General features: G+C 33.0%; 1 protein-coding gene across 1 annotated transcript; it reads right to left on the bottom strand.

The window, feature by feature from the left end:
* Positions 1-3,663: 3,663 nt before the first annotated feature.
* On the bottom strand, positions 3,664-6,840 carry LOC120074675 (NADPH-dependent aldo-keto reductase, chloroplastic-like). The gene is made up of 7 exons (XM_039027885.2): positions 6,585-6,840; positions 6,227-6,277; positions 5,838-5,914; positions 5,441-5,528; positions 4,762-5,037; positions 4,406-4,657; positions 3,664-4,260 (listed from the first exon to the last, which is right to left on the bottom strand). Exons 1-7 carry the CDS (start codon positions 6,702-6,704, stop codon positions 4,177-4,179), a joined length of 948 nt encoding a protein of 315 aa, XP_038883813.1. The 5' UTR covers positions 6,705-6,840; the 3' UTR covers positions 3,664-4,176.
* Positions 6,841-17,354: the final 10,514 nt, after the last annotated feature.

Here is a 17,354-nt window from a genome sequence, read left to right as displayed (position 1 = left end):
GGTGACTTCTTGACAATGTTCTTTCCCGGCATTCCCTGGATTACGTGGAAGCTTGGTTGAGCTAGGCAATGTCCCTTGGGGCCTGTTCTTTAGGACTCCCGCAATTTGTCTCATTTGAATTTCCAAATTGTGGATGGATGTAGCTTGGTTTTGAAGGAATGTTTCATTCTTTTCGATGTATTCCTTCAACAAGTTCTCCAGGGATGATGAGGATGGTGGTTGAGAATTGCTAGCTTGTTGTTGTCCATTGGATCTATGGAAGAACCCTGGCGGTCCCTCTCTCTGAGCCAAGGCTGACTGCTTTGTTGTTAGTTGTTCTTCCAAAAAAATTGGAGTGATTTTGCTACCCCTGGTTGTAAGTATTTGAATAAGAATTTTTTTTGACAAAGTAAACTGATTGAGGATTTCGTGGGCATTCCTCAAAAGAATGTGACTCTTCACATAAGACATAACTGGTGCTTGTTTGCTCTATTACATTCACTTGCTCATTTCGAGCTCCTAAATTGTTTATCGTGATGCCTTGCAGCAAGTTTATCATCGCATTCACTAATTTTGTAATGATGAGATGGCACCATTACTTGAATTACCTTCTCTAGGCTTCGTTCTTTGATCGCTTTCTTGCCAATCTTCATGGTTTTTTAGATGCGATCAAGAATATTCTTTGCTTCATCATATTTTTTGTCCAAAAGACCTCCTGCTGCTGCCGCATTGACAGCTGTCTGCGATGTAGAGTTAAGTCCATGATAGAAAATCTCCATTTGGAGGCAATCAGGTAATCCATTGTGTGGGCAGTCATGTACTAGCTTCTTGAATCTCGTCCATGCGTCACTGAGCGATTCATCTTCTCTTGTTCAAAATTGGTGATGATCTCCTCCTTTTGGCATTTTCTGTAGGAGGAAAATACTTTTTCATAAATTTCTCCACAACTTGTTCCCATGACGTTATCTCTCCTGGTTCGAGAAAATATGCTCATTTTCTTGCTTTATCGTATAGTGAAAATGGAAATAACTGAGTCAAACCTCTTCTGGGGAAATATTAGGGAACATAAAGTGTTGTAGATTTCAATGAAGCTTCATATATGGGTGCGTGGATCTTCACCACGCCGTCCTCCGAACTGTCCCGCTATTTGTATCATTTGTAACATTACTGGCTTCATCTCGAACCTTGATCCATCCAATGCTGGTCTCATGATCCTGGGGAGAAATAATACAGATTTGGTGATGCATAGTCCCAAATGGGTCTATTGCGATCATTTACCAGTAGGATGGGATTTACCAACATGTTGTTTTCATTTACTAAGCGTTCTTCAGGTTGTTCAGCCATTTTATGAGCTCTTCCTTGCCATCTGTTTCTCTGCCTTTTGGGAAGAGTTCTTTCAATCTATGGGTTGTACTCAAGCTCAGGAGTATTTCCTTTGCTCATAGGACGCTTGCTTCTTCCTTCACAGGTGGAATGACAATACTCCAAAGGTTTAAAGCTGCAAAGATCAAAGAGGTTTGATGTTAGCGCAATCTATACCATAATCCCTGGCAACGACGCCAAAAACTTGATGCTGTGATTTATCATGCGATGAAAAGGTGTGTAGATGTGATGATTATGCAAGTTTTCCTAACAAAGCCAAGTATAAACCTTCTTAGGGTCCTGTAAGTCCAGTGTCGAACGTAGGGATTACTCAGGCAAATATGCGACAGACTCTATCTCTGATCTTATTGCTATTTTTAAGTTTAAGAAGTTGGATGGTGATTGACTTTGATTTCTTAAGGTGATGGAATAAAATGCAAAGCAATAAAAGAGTGGTATTGTAACAAATATGCGATAAAGGGTTAAGAAGAGGTTTTGCTAACATTTCTTAAGATATCCTACAGGTCATGCAATCATGCTATACACAAATATTAAGCACTACATTTCTCAATATATGGACACATTTCCTATGTCTAAGATGCATGCGATGTGTAAGGAATGCATCAGATAGAACTTATTTCTAAGTCTCCTCTACTCTTGCTTATGAGATCTAATCTGACTCTTTCAAGCCTAGATTCTATGTCTTTAGACTACACTTTCAAGTACTCAAAGTGATGAATGAAGCATACATAAGACAAGATGATCGCATGAAGTGTATAATTTAAGTCATGCTAGCTAAGTACTTCTCAACTCATTCACAAATTTAGCTACTCATGTATGGCGTGAAAAGAATGAACATATATTGAAATGTAATTTCCATTCTTGCAAATAAAATGCTCAAGTACAAAACAATAGATGATGTAAGTGTTAAGCCACGTAAGCAGTGTCTTGCTTCCTCTGGCATTTACACGACTTTTAGCACTCCAATTCTTTTCTAATTTATAAACTCTTGCTCTCACAAGGGTTAGGTGTGGGTTGGTGTCTCTCTTCCGTGTTGTTCCAGCAGTCTCTCGACCTCCCGGAATTAATTCTCCTTCTGGTTAAAGAGCATTGAATGGTATTTATAGACTTCCAGAAAAACAGTTCTTCATCTCACTAATGATTGCATAGATGGGCAGCATTGATTTCCATACCCTGTCGCGCCGTCTGATGGTCACCAGAGGTTCAATGGATTTGCAACGGTATGGTCTTCAACGGTTGCCAACTGACTTTCTGATTTAACCGCTATTGGCTTCATGTCCCATCACGTTTTATCAAATTAGGTCATCGCGCATTCGTCTTTGAAGTACCATTGGATTGCCAACTTAGGAGATCGCGCTATCGCTTTGTTCCTGTACAAAAATACAAGATTAACTCAGTTTAATTACTTTTATGCGATGAGAGTTAGCGATAGCGATTTTGCTTTTAGTTTGGTGCATTCAATTGTAATATTGCCTATTTACTATCGCATACTCTCATTGTTTTAATAATTTGAACTTTAATAACTTGTTTTTCTATAAGTTATCATATAGCAAGATTTATAACATCATCGTCGAATGGAAAAAGATGGATGGATTATTTCACTTTTGCTAAAAGCCTTCATTTAAGTCTCAACATTCTGGTTAGGCCTTTAAATGTGAGCTTTTCCACAAAACTTCTACCTTCGACATTGTATTCAATGGTATAAGTCTTGAACATTCTGGATTGAATAATGTTGTTTCATACCAAACTTCTAATTGGACCATAGGTTTCATGCACCAAGAAATGCTGATACCATTTTTAGGCACTCTCCTGGAAGTGGTCATCCACTGGAACAGGAACAACTCTCTCTCTCTCTCTCTCTAATTATTGCTCCTCATTTCAACTGCAAATATCATAGACATTTCTATCCAAATACAATTTTTAAACTATAATTGGTTTAGACTCTTATCTATTATCCATTTTCTAAGGTATGTGAACAATTTTCTGGTTTATTTCTTTTGAAGGACGATGGTAGTTATAATTTTTCAGTTTTCTTAGCTTCATACTATCCATATTTACCTTCTATACTTTAAATTCAATCAGTACGAGTTATTTTTCCTCATCTTTTTGCAACTTAACTAAGAATCAATTAACAAAAACAAAATGATACTATGTCGAATGTGGAAGTTCAACTAGATATGAGATTGAACAAGGTTATTAGTTGAATTCCCATCACAAATACAAAAATAACTTTAAAAAACAGAATTCAAATTCACACATAATTGTTCAACCTAATAAATCCGACCATTTTACAATTTGACATCACTGAAAAAAAATATATATATATAGTTGTGTAATTGGAGTTCTCTTTCAAATTTGTTTTAATACAACTAGGGATAGAGGGATTCGGACCACAGACTTAGTGGTTACTAACACACTGTATGCCAAAATCATTCTCCTTCAATTGGAATGTTATATCCTTCAATCTTTCAATCACTTCCTATCACTTGGTTCGATGTGGAGAATAAAATCATTGGAGCCAACGCAATGGTCCGAGTTCAGTCTCAGAATCTCTACTTCCCTTCCGCCAACAGTAATGAGTCTATTTCGAACATACAATACAACATACTCAAACTTTAAGGCACCTCCAAACATATACTTTTAAGACTAGACGACATCTACAAGGAGAAGAAACCCAATAAAACAGAATAAAACTCTATTAGACTTGAAATGAAACCTACGGCCTGAAGTTCCCACGTTGACTATTTAAGAGCTTGAATTATTTTCATACAACCATTGTACCGAAAAATACCCCCGCTATGATAGCAAACACATTTAGATCTCTCCATCCCATAATTCCTCAACCGTTCGATACACACCATTCTCATTCGTAAATATGGTTCCTAAGACAATCCTTGCCTGTCCAAGTGAAGAACGGAGTAAATCTTAGTACACTAACATAATAACAACTTTATGGATAGAACATAAACATTCATCATTAAATTATAGTGCAATGCATTCCCTTCCTAGAAAAAGAACAAGAATATAACTATATTTATCTTACCTGATGGAACTCAGAAAACTTAGCAAACAAATCTTCAGGTATGGACCAATCGAAAATGTCGAAATTCTCTTTGATCCTCGACTCGGAAATACTTTTTGGAAGTACACTATGACCCTTTTGTAGTCCCCAGCGAAGGGCAACTTGTGCAGGAGTCTTACCAAGTTTATCAGCAATCTCTTTAAGAATCGGATTTTGAAGAATATCCCCACTCTTGAACCAAGTTGTCCCACGTGAACCCAATGGAGAGTATCCCTGAATTGGAGTCAAGTGTCAACTATAATACAGTTTGAAACTAATAAAAACCAGGCCATATTTCGCAGTTATTGAAGAAAAACATTCATGTTTTTTCAACTCACACTTAAATGAACTCCTTTTGATTTACAATATTCATGTAATTTGTCTTGCTGCCATGATGGGTGACACTCCACCTGATTGACAGCCGGAGGAATACGAGCTACCTCTAGCAAATCTCCAAGTTTCTTGGTTGTGAAATTGCTTACACCAATAGCTCGAGCTTTTCCAGAATCAAAGAGTGCTTCCATGGCTCTCCATGTGCTTGGTATGTCTGGCGCAACAACGTTTTCAGGAGCAAAACCAGTAGATCCATGCTTCATCCGAACTGGCCAATGAATCTATAACGAAGAAATTACATTGGTGTTACATTAGAGTGCATCATAAAAAAAATAAAAAAGTATCCATTCTTAGATATACAAAATTGTTTGTCTTAACATGTAAAATATCGTTAGACCGACACATTCCTAAATAAATTGCTAACTAAAGCAAGAAGAGGCTTTTAACAATGAGCAATACTTAAGTGCATCCCAATCTCTATGCATCTCACTCTCATAACACAAACACACACAAAAAAATTAAAATATTTAAACAAAGATGAAAGAAGAATTTGCCATGTGGCAAACTATGATTGTATAATTTGGTGGGCTGCACAAAGATGGATGTAGCATGGGATGTACCTAAGTACTTTTCTTTAATAATAATAATAATAATCTTGTAGTAAAGTTGTGCAATAATACATACAAGGTATAGATCAATATAATCAAGCTGCAAATCTTTCAAGGTTCTGTCAAATGCTGTAGGAACGTCTTCTGGAGAATGATCAGTACACCTGTAGGTCATGACCCCATTAAGTTGCTTATCCGTTGATCATTAGGAATAAATTTATTTTTTTAATAACAAAATTTAGGGTCTAAATAAGGTTTTTTTTTTCTTTTATATCTGTGAATATCTGGGTCAGCTTACACAAACTTCGACCAATCTCACGTAAGGGATGACCTGCCTACCCTTATAGGATTGAAATAAAGTTAAGCTATCAATAAGGAAAGTCAGATAAGCAAGAAAGTGAAATTTGTTGCAAGTTTCCTAATATTGCACAGGGATTATATGTCACTGACAGAACTAGAAATTTAGAACAAACCAGAGTTTGGAAGTGATAAACAAATCCTCACGCTTAACGACACCATCTTCAAAAAGCATTTTGAGAACTGAACCAATCTGCCACAAACAATAATATATTATCAAATACCTTTCCCATTACCAAAATCCTAAAAGCTTAAGCTACAACCAAAATATAGAGTAAAATATACAATGAACAGAACCTACTGGTGACGGTCTAAATTATATTCTGCATCCTCAAACAGCAAAAGATAAAAATGAAAGGCACACAAAAGAAATCTTCTAGAGATCAATATTAAATAAGTTAAACCAGGCCTATTAGTCACAAATTCCAAGAACGGATACATTTCTAAAATAAAGATAAACACAAAATGTAAACGAAAGTTATGCGAATTGCTTCCACTGAATTACCTCTCTCTCGTTGCCATACAGTTGAGCACAATCAATATGGCGATACCCGACCTACAGCGACAATAAACACTCAACTTAGACAAAGTAACAAAAAAAAAAAAATCATAATCCGAAACAAAATTTCAGCATTATAAGTAAATTTGTTGTCTGTTTTAACAGAGTAAACAAAATATCGGTTGAATTCGTCTTGCTATGACTTGCAATTCTACTTTCAATCTCACTCCGTGAGAATTAACAAAGACAAAGTTTTCGAAGTATGTTTTAGGTTCCAATTAAAAATCAAGCATCGAAATCGTCATTATTGATGATTAAAAGTAGGAAGAAAACAAAAAGAAGAAGAAGAAGAATAGGAAAGAACCTTGAGGGCGGCAGCAATGGCGTCAGTGACGAGACCTTCAGTTGCTTGCCAAGTTCCGAGTCCAACGGAGGGGATTTTAGCCCCAGTATTCAACTGGAAAAACGAGATTTGAGAAGCCATTTCCGAGCTATATAGAACAGGAAGTTGAGTTCGAAGGAGCAAAATGAAAATGAAATGAAAGGGAAATGACGATTACCAAATGAATTTTCCTTTTTTCTTTTCCTTCACATTTATGAAGCTTCTTTTGGTTAGTGGTTGGTTGCAAGTAACGTTCCTTCTTTGGTTTTCTCATAAGATTTTACCTTTTTGTCCTCTTGTTAGATATTTCCCTTTAAACATTTTCTTTATTTCACCTTTTTTTTCTAATAAGAAAATATATATGAATTATTATAAATATTATACAATATCGATGACCATCCCCAAAAGGATCATGTGTCCTAAAACATATTACTCTATGTGTCACAAATTTATCCATGGTTAGTGTCTTAATAGCCACATTCTACGTGTAATTCTCTTATAAATAGTGGTCATTTATGTATTTTGTAGGAGGATGAAGATTGGTGAGAAATCCAAACTTTTAGGAAAAGTAGAGAAAATTTGATGATCATATTTTCTTTATTTCTTTATTTTATTTAAATTGTTTATTATATATATATATATATATATATATTTCATTTTTCGGATGATTATATGTATCATTCTATGCTTCAAACTTCAAAGTAAATGCGGGGATATCTATGATAAGCCTAGGTGAATCCTAATGGAAATATATTTATGGTAGGTGGTTTGGGTGCAATAAAAAAATTTAAAAATAAATCATATCTAAATTCATATCAACTTCCAAATCTAAGATTTGATTGTCTATATATTGTCAAAAAAAAAAAAAAATTGAATCCAACAAAACCAAACTAAACTAATTTATTGATTCGATTCGGTTTTTAATATAAAACATAGTAGCTTTTATTTGGAGAAACCTATAATTATGGTTTTGACGGTTTTTTTATTCGAAAAAATAGTCAACATCGAACCTTTCGTTTGGATGAACAATATATTATTTTGAAACTTTTAATATTTTATTATGTTATAAACAATGAAATACAAAATGAAAAATATCATCGATATTGTAGACCTCAGGTTAATAATAATAAATCTAAACTAATTTAGAAACCATTTGATACTTATTTGCTAGTTTAAATATTCTTTTCTACTTTTTTTTATAATCACAATTTCTTCTAAAAAATTTTTTTTTAAGTAATACAAAGAAGGACAAGGATCTAACGAGATACCACATCACTAGACACAACATTATCAATCATGAAGATGATTTTCAAGCAAAACACACTTTAGTTCAACGTCCATTACATGTCTAAATGTGAGCAATGGTAATATCGTGGATAAGAAGAGAAACCTTAAACAATTTCTCTTCGAATAAAAGCTTGAATTCAATCAATAAATATTTGGGTTTGGATGGTTGAAACAATCCCACACTTCAAGTAAGTTTCAAAGAATTATCAAAGTTATTACAATCTATAAAGAATAAATTCTTGCTTCTTCATTTGTAACAAATTTGTCAAAAAGAAGAGTAGCCTCTTCTAGACATGTTTATGGCATAAACATATTCAAAACATTTTTATAGGATTGAAACATAACATTTCAAATTACTCTTGCTTGTCACTACTAACAAGATCTCAGTCGATTTTCTTTCCTTTAGTTACTCGGATGTTTAAGTTTGCTAACCTACTCAAAAGAGAGGCTAGCCTATACACCCTATCAAGTGAAGTGCTTACACCCCTAAGAGGGATCAAAATTCTTTCTGGAATCATCCTATTTCCAAAACTTATTTAAATCCCTTGGATGGTTCCAAATCAGTTCTACGCGAAGCAGCTCGCCTAAGAAATAAGTGGGAGAGAAGCGAAGCATTAAAAAAAAGCTTTTTTTTTTTCATCAGGAAGCGTTTCATAAAGCAGTGCATATTAATTACTGATTGTCATCGTCGATAATTTCTGGTGACTCCCCTCATCAAAAGAGGAGTTAGAGTAGGGAACAATGAGCATCCCCGCCTAGGGAACCCCCTCTCCCTATCAGTCAAGTCACTACAACAAATATCACATTCGACAGCTAAACGCTATCGTAGACTTTTCTTAACGTTTTCAAAATGCTGTCGTAGCCCACGTTATTGAAAGTCTCCAACTTTCCATAGCGTTTTTTTAACGCTATAAAAAAACTATAAAATTCAACTTTTGATAGCACATATTTAATGTTATGAAAATGTTTCATAGTGTTGGCAAAAAAATACTATAGAAGGTCTTTTATAGTATTTTTTATAACAGTAAAAAAACACTATAAAAGACTTTCTATAGTGTTTTTTATACGATAAAAGATGCTATAAAAGACTTTCTATAGTGTTTTTTATAGCGATAAAAAACGCTATAAAAGACTTTCTATAGTGTTTTAGGGATGTTGTTGTAGTCGATGTTATTAAAAGTTTCTGACTTTCTATAGCATTTTTTCAATGCTATAAAAAGACTACAAAATATTCATTTTCTATTACATAATTTTAATGTTCTGGAAAGTCTTTATAGCATTAAAAAAATGCTATAATTGACTTTTGATTGCAGTTTTTACAATCGTAAAAAGAAAGGCTAAAAAACCATATTGTATTTTGAATCTTGCCTTGATAGTCAATTTTGATCAAATTGTATATAATTTGCATAGCAATTAAGTATATACATTTAATATAATAATATACACATTTACATCAAAATGAATTCTCAAGAGCTTAAACTTATATACTTCTCGTAATGTGATGCATCAATCATTACAACACTCAATGCACATAAATAATCATATCTTTTTTGGAAGGTTTACAATGTTCTTCAGATTACATTAGAGTCAATAATTTGTTTTGTAAAAAAAAAAAAAAAGAATAGTAACTATCTTTCTAATTTCTAGGATACATATGTATCTTTCAATCTTCATTTTTTCAATGCAATGCAACATTTATTCTCCACAATACCAACGATCTACTCAATCTCTTACCCTTGAGTGCTGCAAAAGGAACACATATATACCATAAAATTCATTTCAAACTCATATCAATTAATACAAAACATAAAAATAATGATAGCACATTTATCAGCATCATAGAAATCATGGAACTTAAAAATTATAAGATAGCATCAAGACTCCGTGTAGAAGAGCTCTATGCATAAATAATTCCAAGTCTTACACAACAAAACATGGGAGCTATAAATTCGAACCAATGGGTTGTAAGTTAATATATCAAACAACAGTCCTAACATATAAATCTCACGTAAGCACACAAATATTTTTTTCGTAGCACATCAATCTCAAAACATCCAAACAATAGTCTTATAAAGCTTGAGCAAGAAGTGAAATAAAGGCACACAAAAATCTCTTATATAGTCCAAAGCATTTGTAATTCATACCTAACTTAATTAGTTTTCATTCTACAACTTAGCTTGTCAAGCAAAAAAAAAATTTAAAAAAAAATTCAAAATGCATAATCGTGGCAAACTTGTAATATGTGGCAGCCATTCATTAAATCCCTAAATGAAATTATCAATCAGCGCATATCCAAATACCCACAAAAACACACAATGCTCAATCATTCATCCTATAATTAGGAGGACAAAAACTTAATAAAAATAAGAAATAAATATATCTTCAGTCGAATCTTTAAATTAGCAAGGCCTAGTTCCGATCGTGCTATAAACCCTTGGGTTGAATGATTGGTTTATGATGTTCTTTTTAAAAAGATTACCTCTAAACTTTTAAATTGATCAATTCCTCCTTATAGCTTCTTAATTTAACTAGCTTTCTAGAATTTGTTAAAATTTTACATTTATTCTTGTTCATGAATGATATAAATATATGTTTAACATTTTTTTTTATTGAAGTAACATCCAATGAAATGTAAAAAGAAAGAAGATTTGATTAAAGAAGAGCGAATGATGAAAAGTCCTAAATCAGGAGATTAAGATACTAACCATGCAAATAAGGAGTCAAATGGCTGTAGAAAGAGAAAACCCCAAATTAGAAGTATCGACTACCACAAATAGAGAAAAGAATAGCAATCACTGTGACATTATTTGAAGTATTAAGACCATATAGTATAATCTACTCGTTACACACATTATAAGCAAACATAACAAGCCAAATATTTGGTTCAAATATAGGAAAATGTTTATTAACGGCTCATAATGTGAACAAGCCAAATAATTTGAAGTTTCCATTTGGACTACTAAAACTAGAAGATGTAGCAATGTTTGATTTTAATATCAAGGGTAAAATAAATAACCTTGCATCCACATGCATAAATGAGTTATGGGAATAAGTGAATATCACTCGATTGGTGTAAATGTGGCCATCTTATTTGATGTTGCTTTAGAATTCATTCCATACCTACAAATATAATTACAAAACAAAAGTATACATATAAACTTTTTTTTTTTAGCTTTCCTAAGATAATCAAAGAGGTAAAGATTTGATTTTGCAATCATCAACATCTCCAACCAATTTTTTAAGCTTCCATTAGAAGTAAATTTTGAATGTGAAAATTTAGTATTACATTTCACAAAATTAAGAAGTATTAAATAATAACCTATCTTAGGAAGGGAGCAGTCTAGTAATTCTACCTTCAAATGATGCCTAATAACCCTATATACTTGTTCAACCTATGTTTGATGTACACGTCAATGAACACATTAACAACTCAAGCAATATGAGCCAATAAGAGAGCCTTGTAGGAAGATCAAGAGACTAGTCAAGAAAACAAAAACTAATAATATGCAAAACAAAAATGAGACCAATACATTATATTATTAGAAAATTTGAACCATTCCAATACTTTGATCATATATGAACAAGGATCTTAAGATCTTAATAGATAGAACAACTACTCAAGTTGTTTACTATCTGCAAGTGACAACAGAGAGAGTTGGATGTCAAATGGCAACGAATAGATAATTAAAGTAACCCCCAAAAAAAATTATAAAAAACCAAACAACTTGAGATGTGTGGTTTTCAGCTAGTCCTAAAATGAATTACAAAATAGAATAGCAAAAGTTCTTCTCTAAGTCTCAGGAACTCAATAACTTACATTGGCTCAATTTCAATGGTTCAACAAATGTTGCAAGATTCATTGTCTCCATTATTTGAAATGTATCAGTACCTACAAAGCACAAAGCATTTTAGTGGTGAAGCTTTAATCTTCTAAAACATGAATTGATACATGTCTAATCTACTTGCTTCAATTTCTACCAAATTTCATATACTCAATAGGTAAAAATTCCAAACAAAATCTATTTTTTGTAAGTTTTTTCACTCAAAAACATAACAAGATTCCAAGTTATTGACAAAATCATAATATGTCCAACCTTCTAATGATAGGAAATTTGGTAAAGATATAAAATAGTGCAAATACAATGATGAATAAGAAATATAAGAAAGTTCCAGTGAAGAAGACACATACTATTTGAAGAAGACATAGTATTTCAAAACATTAAGGTTTTCAACCTTTATACTATTCAAATTTAATCATGAAAAAACACACCACTAGAACTAATGAAGTTTGGAAATTTATACACAAAAGAAAAAATGGAAACTGATAGTAGATGGAAGATAAATTGATACATTAATTGTGTTCAGGATATTCCCTTTCATTTGCAAACCCAATATTCCTGGCACAACACACATGTCTTGAATTTATCATCAACCAACCAATCAACTTAAGCATATTAATAGGCTTCTACCTGCCCACTTTATTCCTTAATGACATTCAATAATTATAACTTAACCATTCATTTCTCTTGACCTATAACAACCTAATAGACACATTTCCACACACTCATTCCCTTTCAAAACCAAAACGTGCTTCAAATGTTTGTCTTCTCAACCACCCTGTATTCTTCATCAGTCTCTTTCAGTTCTACAGAATCTTGTTGACAAAATAGTTAATGATCTTTTAGTATTTAGATGTCAGCTACATATTTTCTTTAGAAATATTTCATCTTTCTTTTAATCATCACCATAAACTCAAATTTCCTAAACCAAAATCATGTTAATGAACAAACAAAACTAAGAATAAAATCACCCATAAACAAGAACCAAAATCATATTCATAGACAAAATAAACAAACTCAATTGAAAAATAGTTCTAATTGTTAAAATCCCACAAGAATATTAAGGAAAATTTATTGATTCGCAATTGTTTCCCAAACCCTCTTTCAAGTTGAATCAATCTCTTTATTATGGCTGCTTCAAATCTAAACCAAAAAATACAAAATAATAAGAACAAGAAAGCCAAAAAGTCTACTTTTCCTTTTAGCTTAACTACAAATCAAACTTTTGAATTAGATGTGTGCTAATTTATTATAGGTTATCCCATCCAAAAAAAGCTTGCTCACCTCGAAGATATGTTACTTTAATTTTCTAGACAAAACTGATAGCAATAAAAAAGAAGAAAAAAAAAAGGTTTTTAATCAGCTAAACATCCTAAAACTGAGAGTTTGTGTTCAACTCCAAACTCCAATTTTATTTGCGTTTTTTTTTTTTTTTTTTTTTTTTTTGTATCTCTTCAACCAGATAAAGCCACAATTTTGCACATCTTCAACATAATGTCAAATAATTAAAACTAAGAATTAAAACTTGGGATATATAAATTGAATTTAAGGATATATAAACTTCAATTTATGGATATATAAACTCAAAATTCAGAAGCTTCATATCCTAAAATGGGGTTTGACACTAAAAAATGGAAATTAAAGTTGTCTTTTAAGGTTCTAGTATAACCCCACTTAGCATGGTAATACAGAGGGAGGGAGAAGATCTATGCGATGGAGGAAAAAGTTACCTAATGTCCAGAGTTTTGGCATTCAACTTCGAATTGATAGGTAGTTTTCAGATGATTATAATGTTGTTTGATAACTTCGAAGTCTTATTATTATGTTTAAGAGAAAAATATGATTGAATAAAATAAAGAGAAGCAGAAGAAGATAGTACTCATGAGGTCATCAAAAGTAAACAAAAATTTGCTAAATGACAAGAATAAGAAAAAAAGAATAAGAAGAATAACTCACCCCTTCCAAAAGCTTGATTCTGGTGGGTCAACTTATCATTGGTTTTCAAATACTGAGATTTTTAATTCCAAATCCATAAAAATCAACTTGAAATAACACAAATAAAAAACAGAGAACAAAAAATTGCTAAAGCTAGGGTTTGAAAGAAATTCAAGAAACAAAAAATTGGAGGAAAATTGAAGAAAAATGAGAAGAAAAAAAAATGTATCTTTTAGAATGGCGATTTTCTGACAAGCTTTTGAAGCATCGGCGCCGTTGAATCAGAGCGAAGCTTTAGAAACTGAATGAAGTTGTATCTCTTAGAATGCTTTGGAGATGAAAAATGTTGGATTTTATGTCCTAAAACTCATAGTTTGTAAATTAATAAACATATTCTGTTTTTTTTTCGATAAAATTATTATTGAAATTGTAATCTTGAATCCAATAAACTAAGATCCTGAGGCTATTTAATGTAGTTTGAACTTTATGTAGTGACATAAATGTGGATCAAGTTCAAATAGCCAAAATGATCTATAGTATATGAATAAAGTTAGGCGCCTTATTCTGGGGACACTATGGATGCGGCCCATTTTGTAGTTAGTACAAACGATGTGATCCTAAATCATTCATGTGGAGACATGAAAGTGGGGTCATCCTATGTAAAGAGTTTACATAAGACTGAATCATGAAATGGTCCCTTTTTACGTTGTAAATGCCGTTTAATGTATAAAACTAATTATTTCGTTAATTGATGACTTAGGTAACTTAATCTTAATCCTGAGCTAACTATGAACTCCTGTTCACTCGGAATTATCCTTAGATCTGCATAGGTGAGGGCAACTCGTGATCGTTGGCCCAATAAGCCTCCCATTTCAGGGGTAAGATCAGGTAGATAGCTGGGAACATAGGGTGCAAGACAAAGTTCACTCCTACCCATTATAGGGATAGTAGATAGGTTGTTCTGAATCCAGGTCTTGAACAAGGGGTCCCACCCTCTCCTTGGCCCGAGAGGGATTCGGTTTATAGATTGGACCTTAAACCAATTGTTCATTAGAGGATCAGTGAACTTAAGGAACAAGATGTAGTATTGGGGGTAAAACGGTTTTTATGACCCAACCGAGATTACGAACAACCTGTGAAGGATTAATTATTAATCATGTTTATATCAAATGGACACAAATATATCTATAGTGAGAGGAGTGCAACTACGGGACTATAGTGGAATGACCCGTTAGTTAACGAATGTTGATTAGCTCCGTCTAAAAGAGTTTTAGCCAGCAAATCTCAAATCGTTGGAGCCCATGATCTATAGGTCCATTAGGTTCCCCTACTAGCTCATATGGAATAAACTTAGAATAGTATGATAGAATAATTCGAATTGTTCGAATTAGGTGAAGAGAGAGAAACCGACAAGTATATGTGATATAGTGGTCGGGTTTTTCAGCTTAGAGATACAGTTTTAATATTTAAATGTGATTTAAATATCAAGAATATGAATACGTTCATATTCAGAAGCTCGAAAATAATGGAAATGGTCAAAGATGTAAAAAGTCAAAGAGTTGACTTTTGACTTTGAAAAGTCAAAGTTTGACCGACCTTCAAATGTGATTTGAATTTCGAGAAAATGAATGTGGATTCATGCTTGGGAGGTCAAAATTAGTCAACATGGAAAAAATCATAAAAAGTCAAAAGTTTGACTTTGACCAAATGACTATTTTTCCCTTTGACTAAAGTTAGTGGAAAAATCCAAACTTTTGTTGGATAATTCCACTAAAAATAGTGGACTAGGTGTTGGCTTATAGTGGAGACATTAAACCCACTTAGATAGTAAATTCTAAGTGTTGGGTATTTATGGATTTGTTTCATGCAAATGTTGCATGGTTTTTTTTTATAAAATGGGTTTTTAAATTTGGACTAAAGACTTTTGGCATTTTTTGCAAAAAGTTAGTTTTCAAAATTGGGCTGAAAAATTAAAGACTCAACCCAAAAAATCTCCATCTTTTTCCATCTCTTTCTCTCTCTCGGTTTTCTTCATCCACTAGGTCCCAAAACTCGGTTCTGAGTCCAGAGGATAGTAGATCAACTTTAGTGGTGGTTCGGAAGAGTTTGGGTCGAGATTCAGCGAGGAAAAGTGGTTTTCAAGAGCTTCAAATGTAATTTTAATTTAATGTTTTTTTCCTTCAAATTGCATGCTAAATTTCCTTTTAATTAAAAGCAATTAGAGTATAATTAAGTTCTTTTTCCACTGCGTATGTCTCGTGTTCCATCAAAAAAGAGATGCGAACTCCTAGAATTAGAGAGAATGAGAAGATGGGAGAAGGTTTTTGTGTGAAGAATATGGTAAAGGATTTTTGGGTACTTTCGACAAGAGAGGGATAGGTATGTCGATGGGTGTTTACGCAAAGGACCGTGAGTGCGACAATGGTCTCGAAACGAAAGAAAGGTAATTTCTAGAGAAGATGGGCCAAGTGAAAATGAGTGCGTGAAAATGGCGATGGACTACTTTTGAATGAGGGAGATGACGGTCTGCACGAAAATGGAAATAGTGGAAATTTGGGAAAATTTTGAGTAATTGATCAAGCACCCAAAATCTCTCACTTTTTTCTCTAAATATATAAGGTTATCCTAATGGGCTATTAAATGAGATATTTGTTGTAGTGCAACTTGAAGAGACAACACCAAAGTAGAAACTTTAACCCCAACAACTTGTACGAATCTAAAGGAACTATCTTGGATTGGAGTCTTTTTATTATTTTTATCATTACTATTATTGTTATTTTTAATTAGTCGAGCTTGACCCCTTTTGTTGGGCTATCATTTTTTTGTCTTTTATTTCCCTTTAAAAACATCGGTTTCGCATAAGAAGAAGAATTTTCATTCGATAGTAGTAGCAGAAAATACCGAAAAGACTTAAAAACTCACAAGATATATAGATGAAACTGATATTAGACAATAAAACATAATATATATACAAACAAACCTTAATTCCTTTACAAAGAGCATGAGAGCAGCAAGATCGCAACCAGGCATGATGATATTCCGATCTAACAAACTTGCGTAGACATTGCAGTTTCACCAGTCGACGCCATTGCTACCATGACCAAGCAAGAGGATATGCAAGAGCAGAAAGAATACTATATACTCCACGCCCCCCCCCCCCCCCCCTAAATTGATATGTTACTATAGCATTGATTTGATCCACAAATGTATTAAATGGACTCTCATATCTGAATATCAAAATAGAGTAACTCAAGTGTTAATCCAGGAATAAACGCATGCCTATATACAAAAGTTTTAGATAAGCAGTCATTTCTCATAGGTAGTCATAGCTAAATACAAAGTAATATATAGCAGATATGTTGACATCAACGAAATGCATTAAAGCAATAAATCCTTATTACTTACACAATCTCTTTCAGTTGTTCTAAAGGGAAATGTGAAAGATGCCAAGGTTCACTAAAGGTGTTTGGACCCGTAAAGTATATTCTATACACATGACTTTAAGACTCCTCACCTTTATTTGTTTTCAAAACCCAAATCATAGAAAGGAGAAAGGAAAAATACTAAACCAAAACTCACTCTCCAATTACAATTGGTAATTCAGAAAGTTTGTTGTGGCAAACATTTAATAACAAGAGAAGACAAATTCCCCAGTTCTTCATCCAACAATAAAATATTAATATGACCTAGA

This window comes from Benincasa hispida, chromosome 3, assembly GCF_027475165.1.
Source record: "Benincasa hispida cultivar pf3 chromosome 3, pf3_genome.v1.1, whole genome shotgun sequence".
Taxonomy (NCBI): domain Eukaryota; kingdom Viridiplantae; phylum Streptophyta; class Magnoliopsida; order Cucurbitales; family Cucurbitaceae; genus Benincasa; species Benincasa hispida.
The sequence above is the reverse complement of the archived record's forward strand: the minus strand, read 5'-3'. Positions and strand labels throughout refer to the sequence as shown.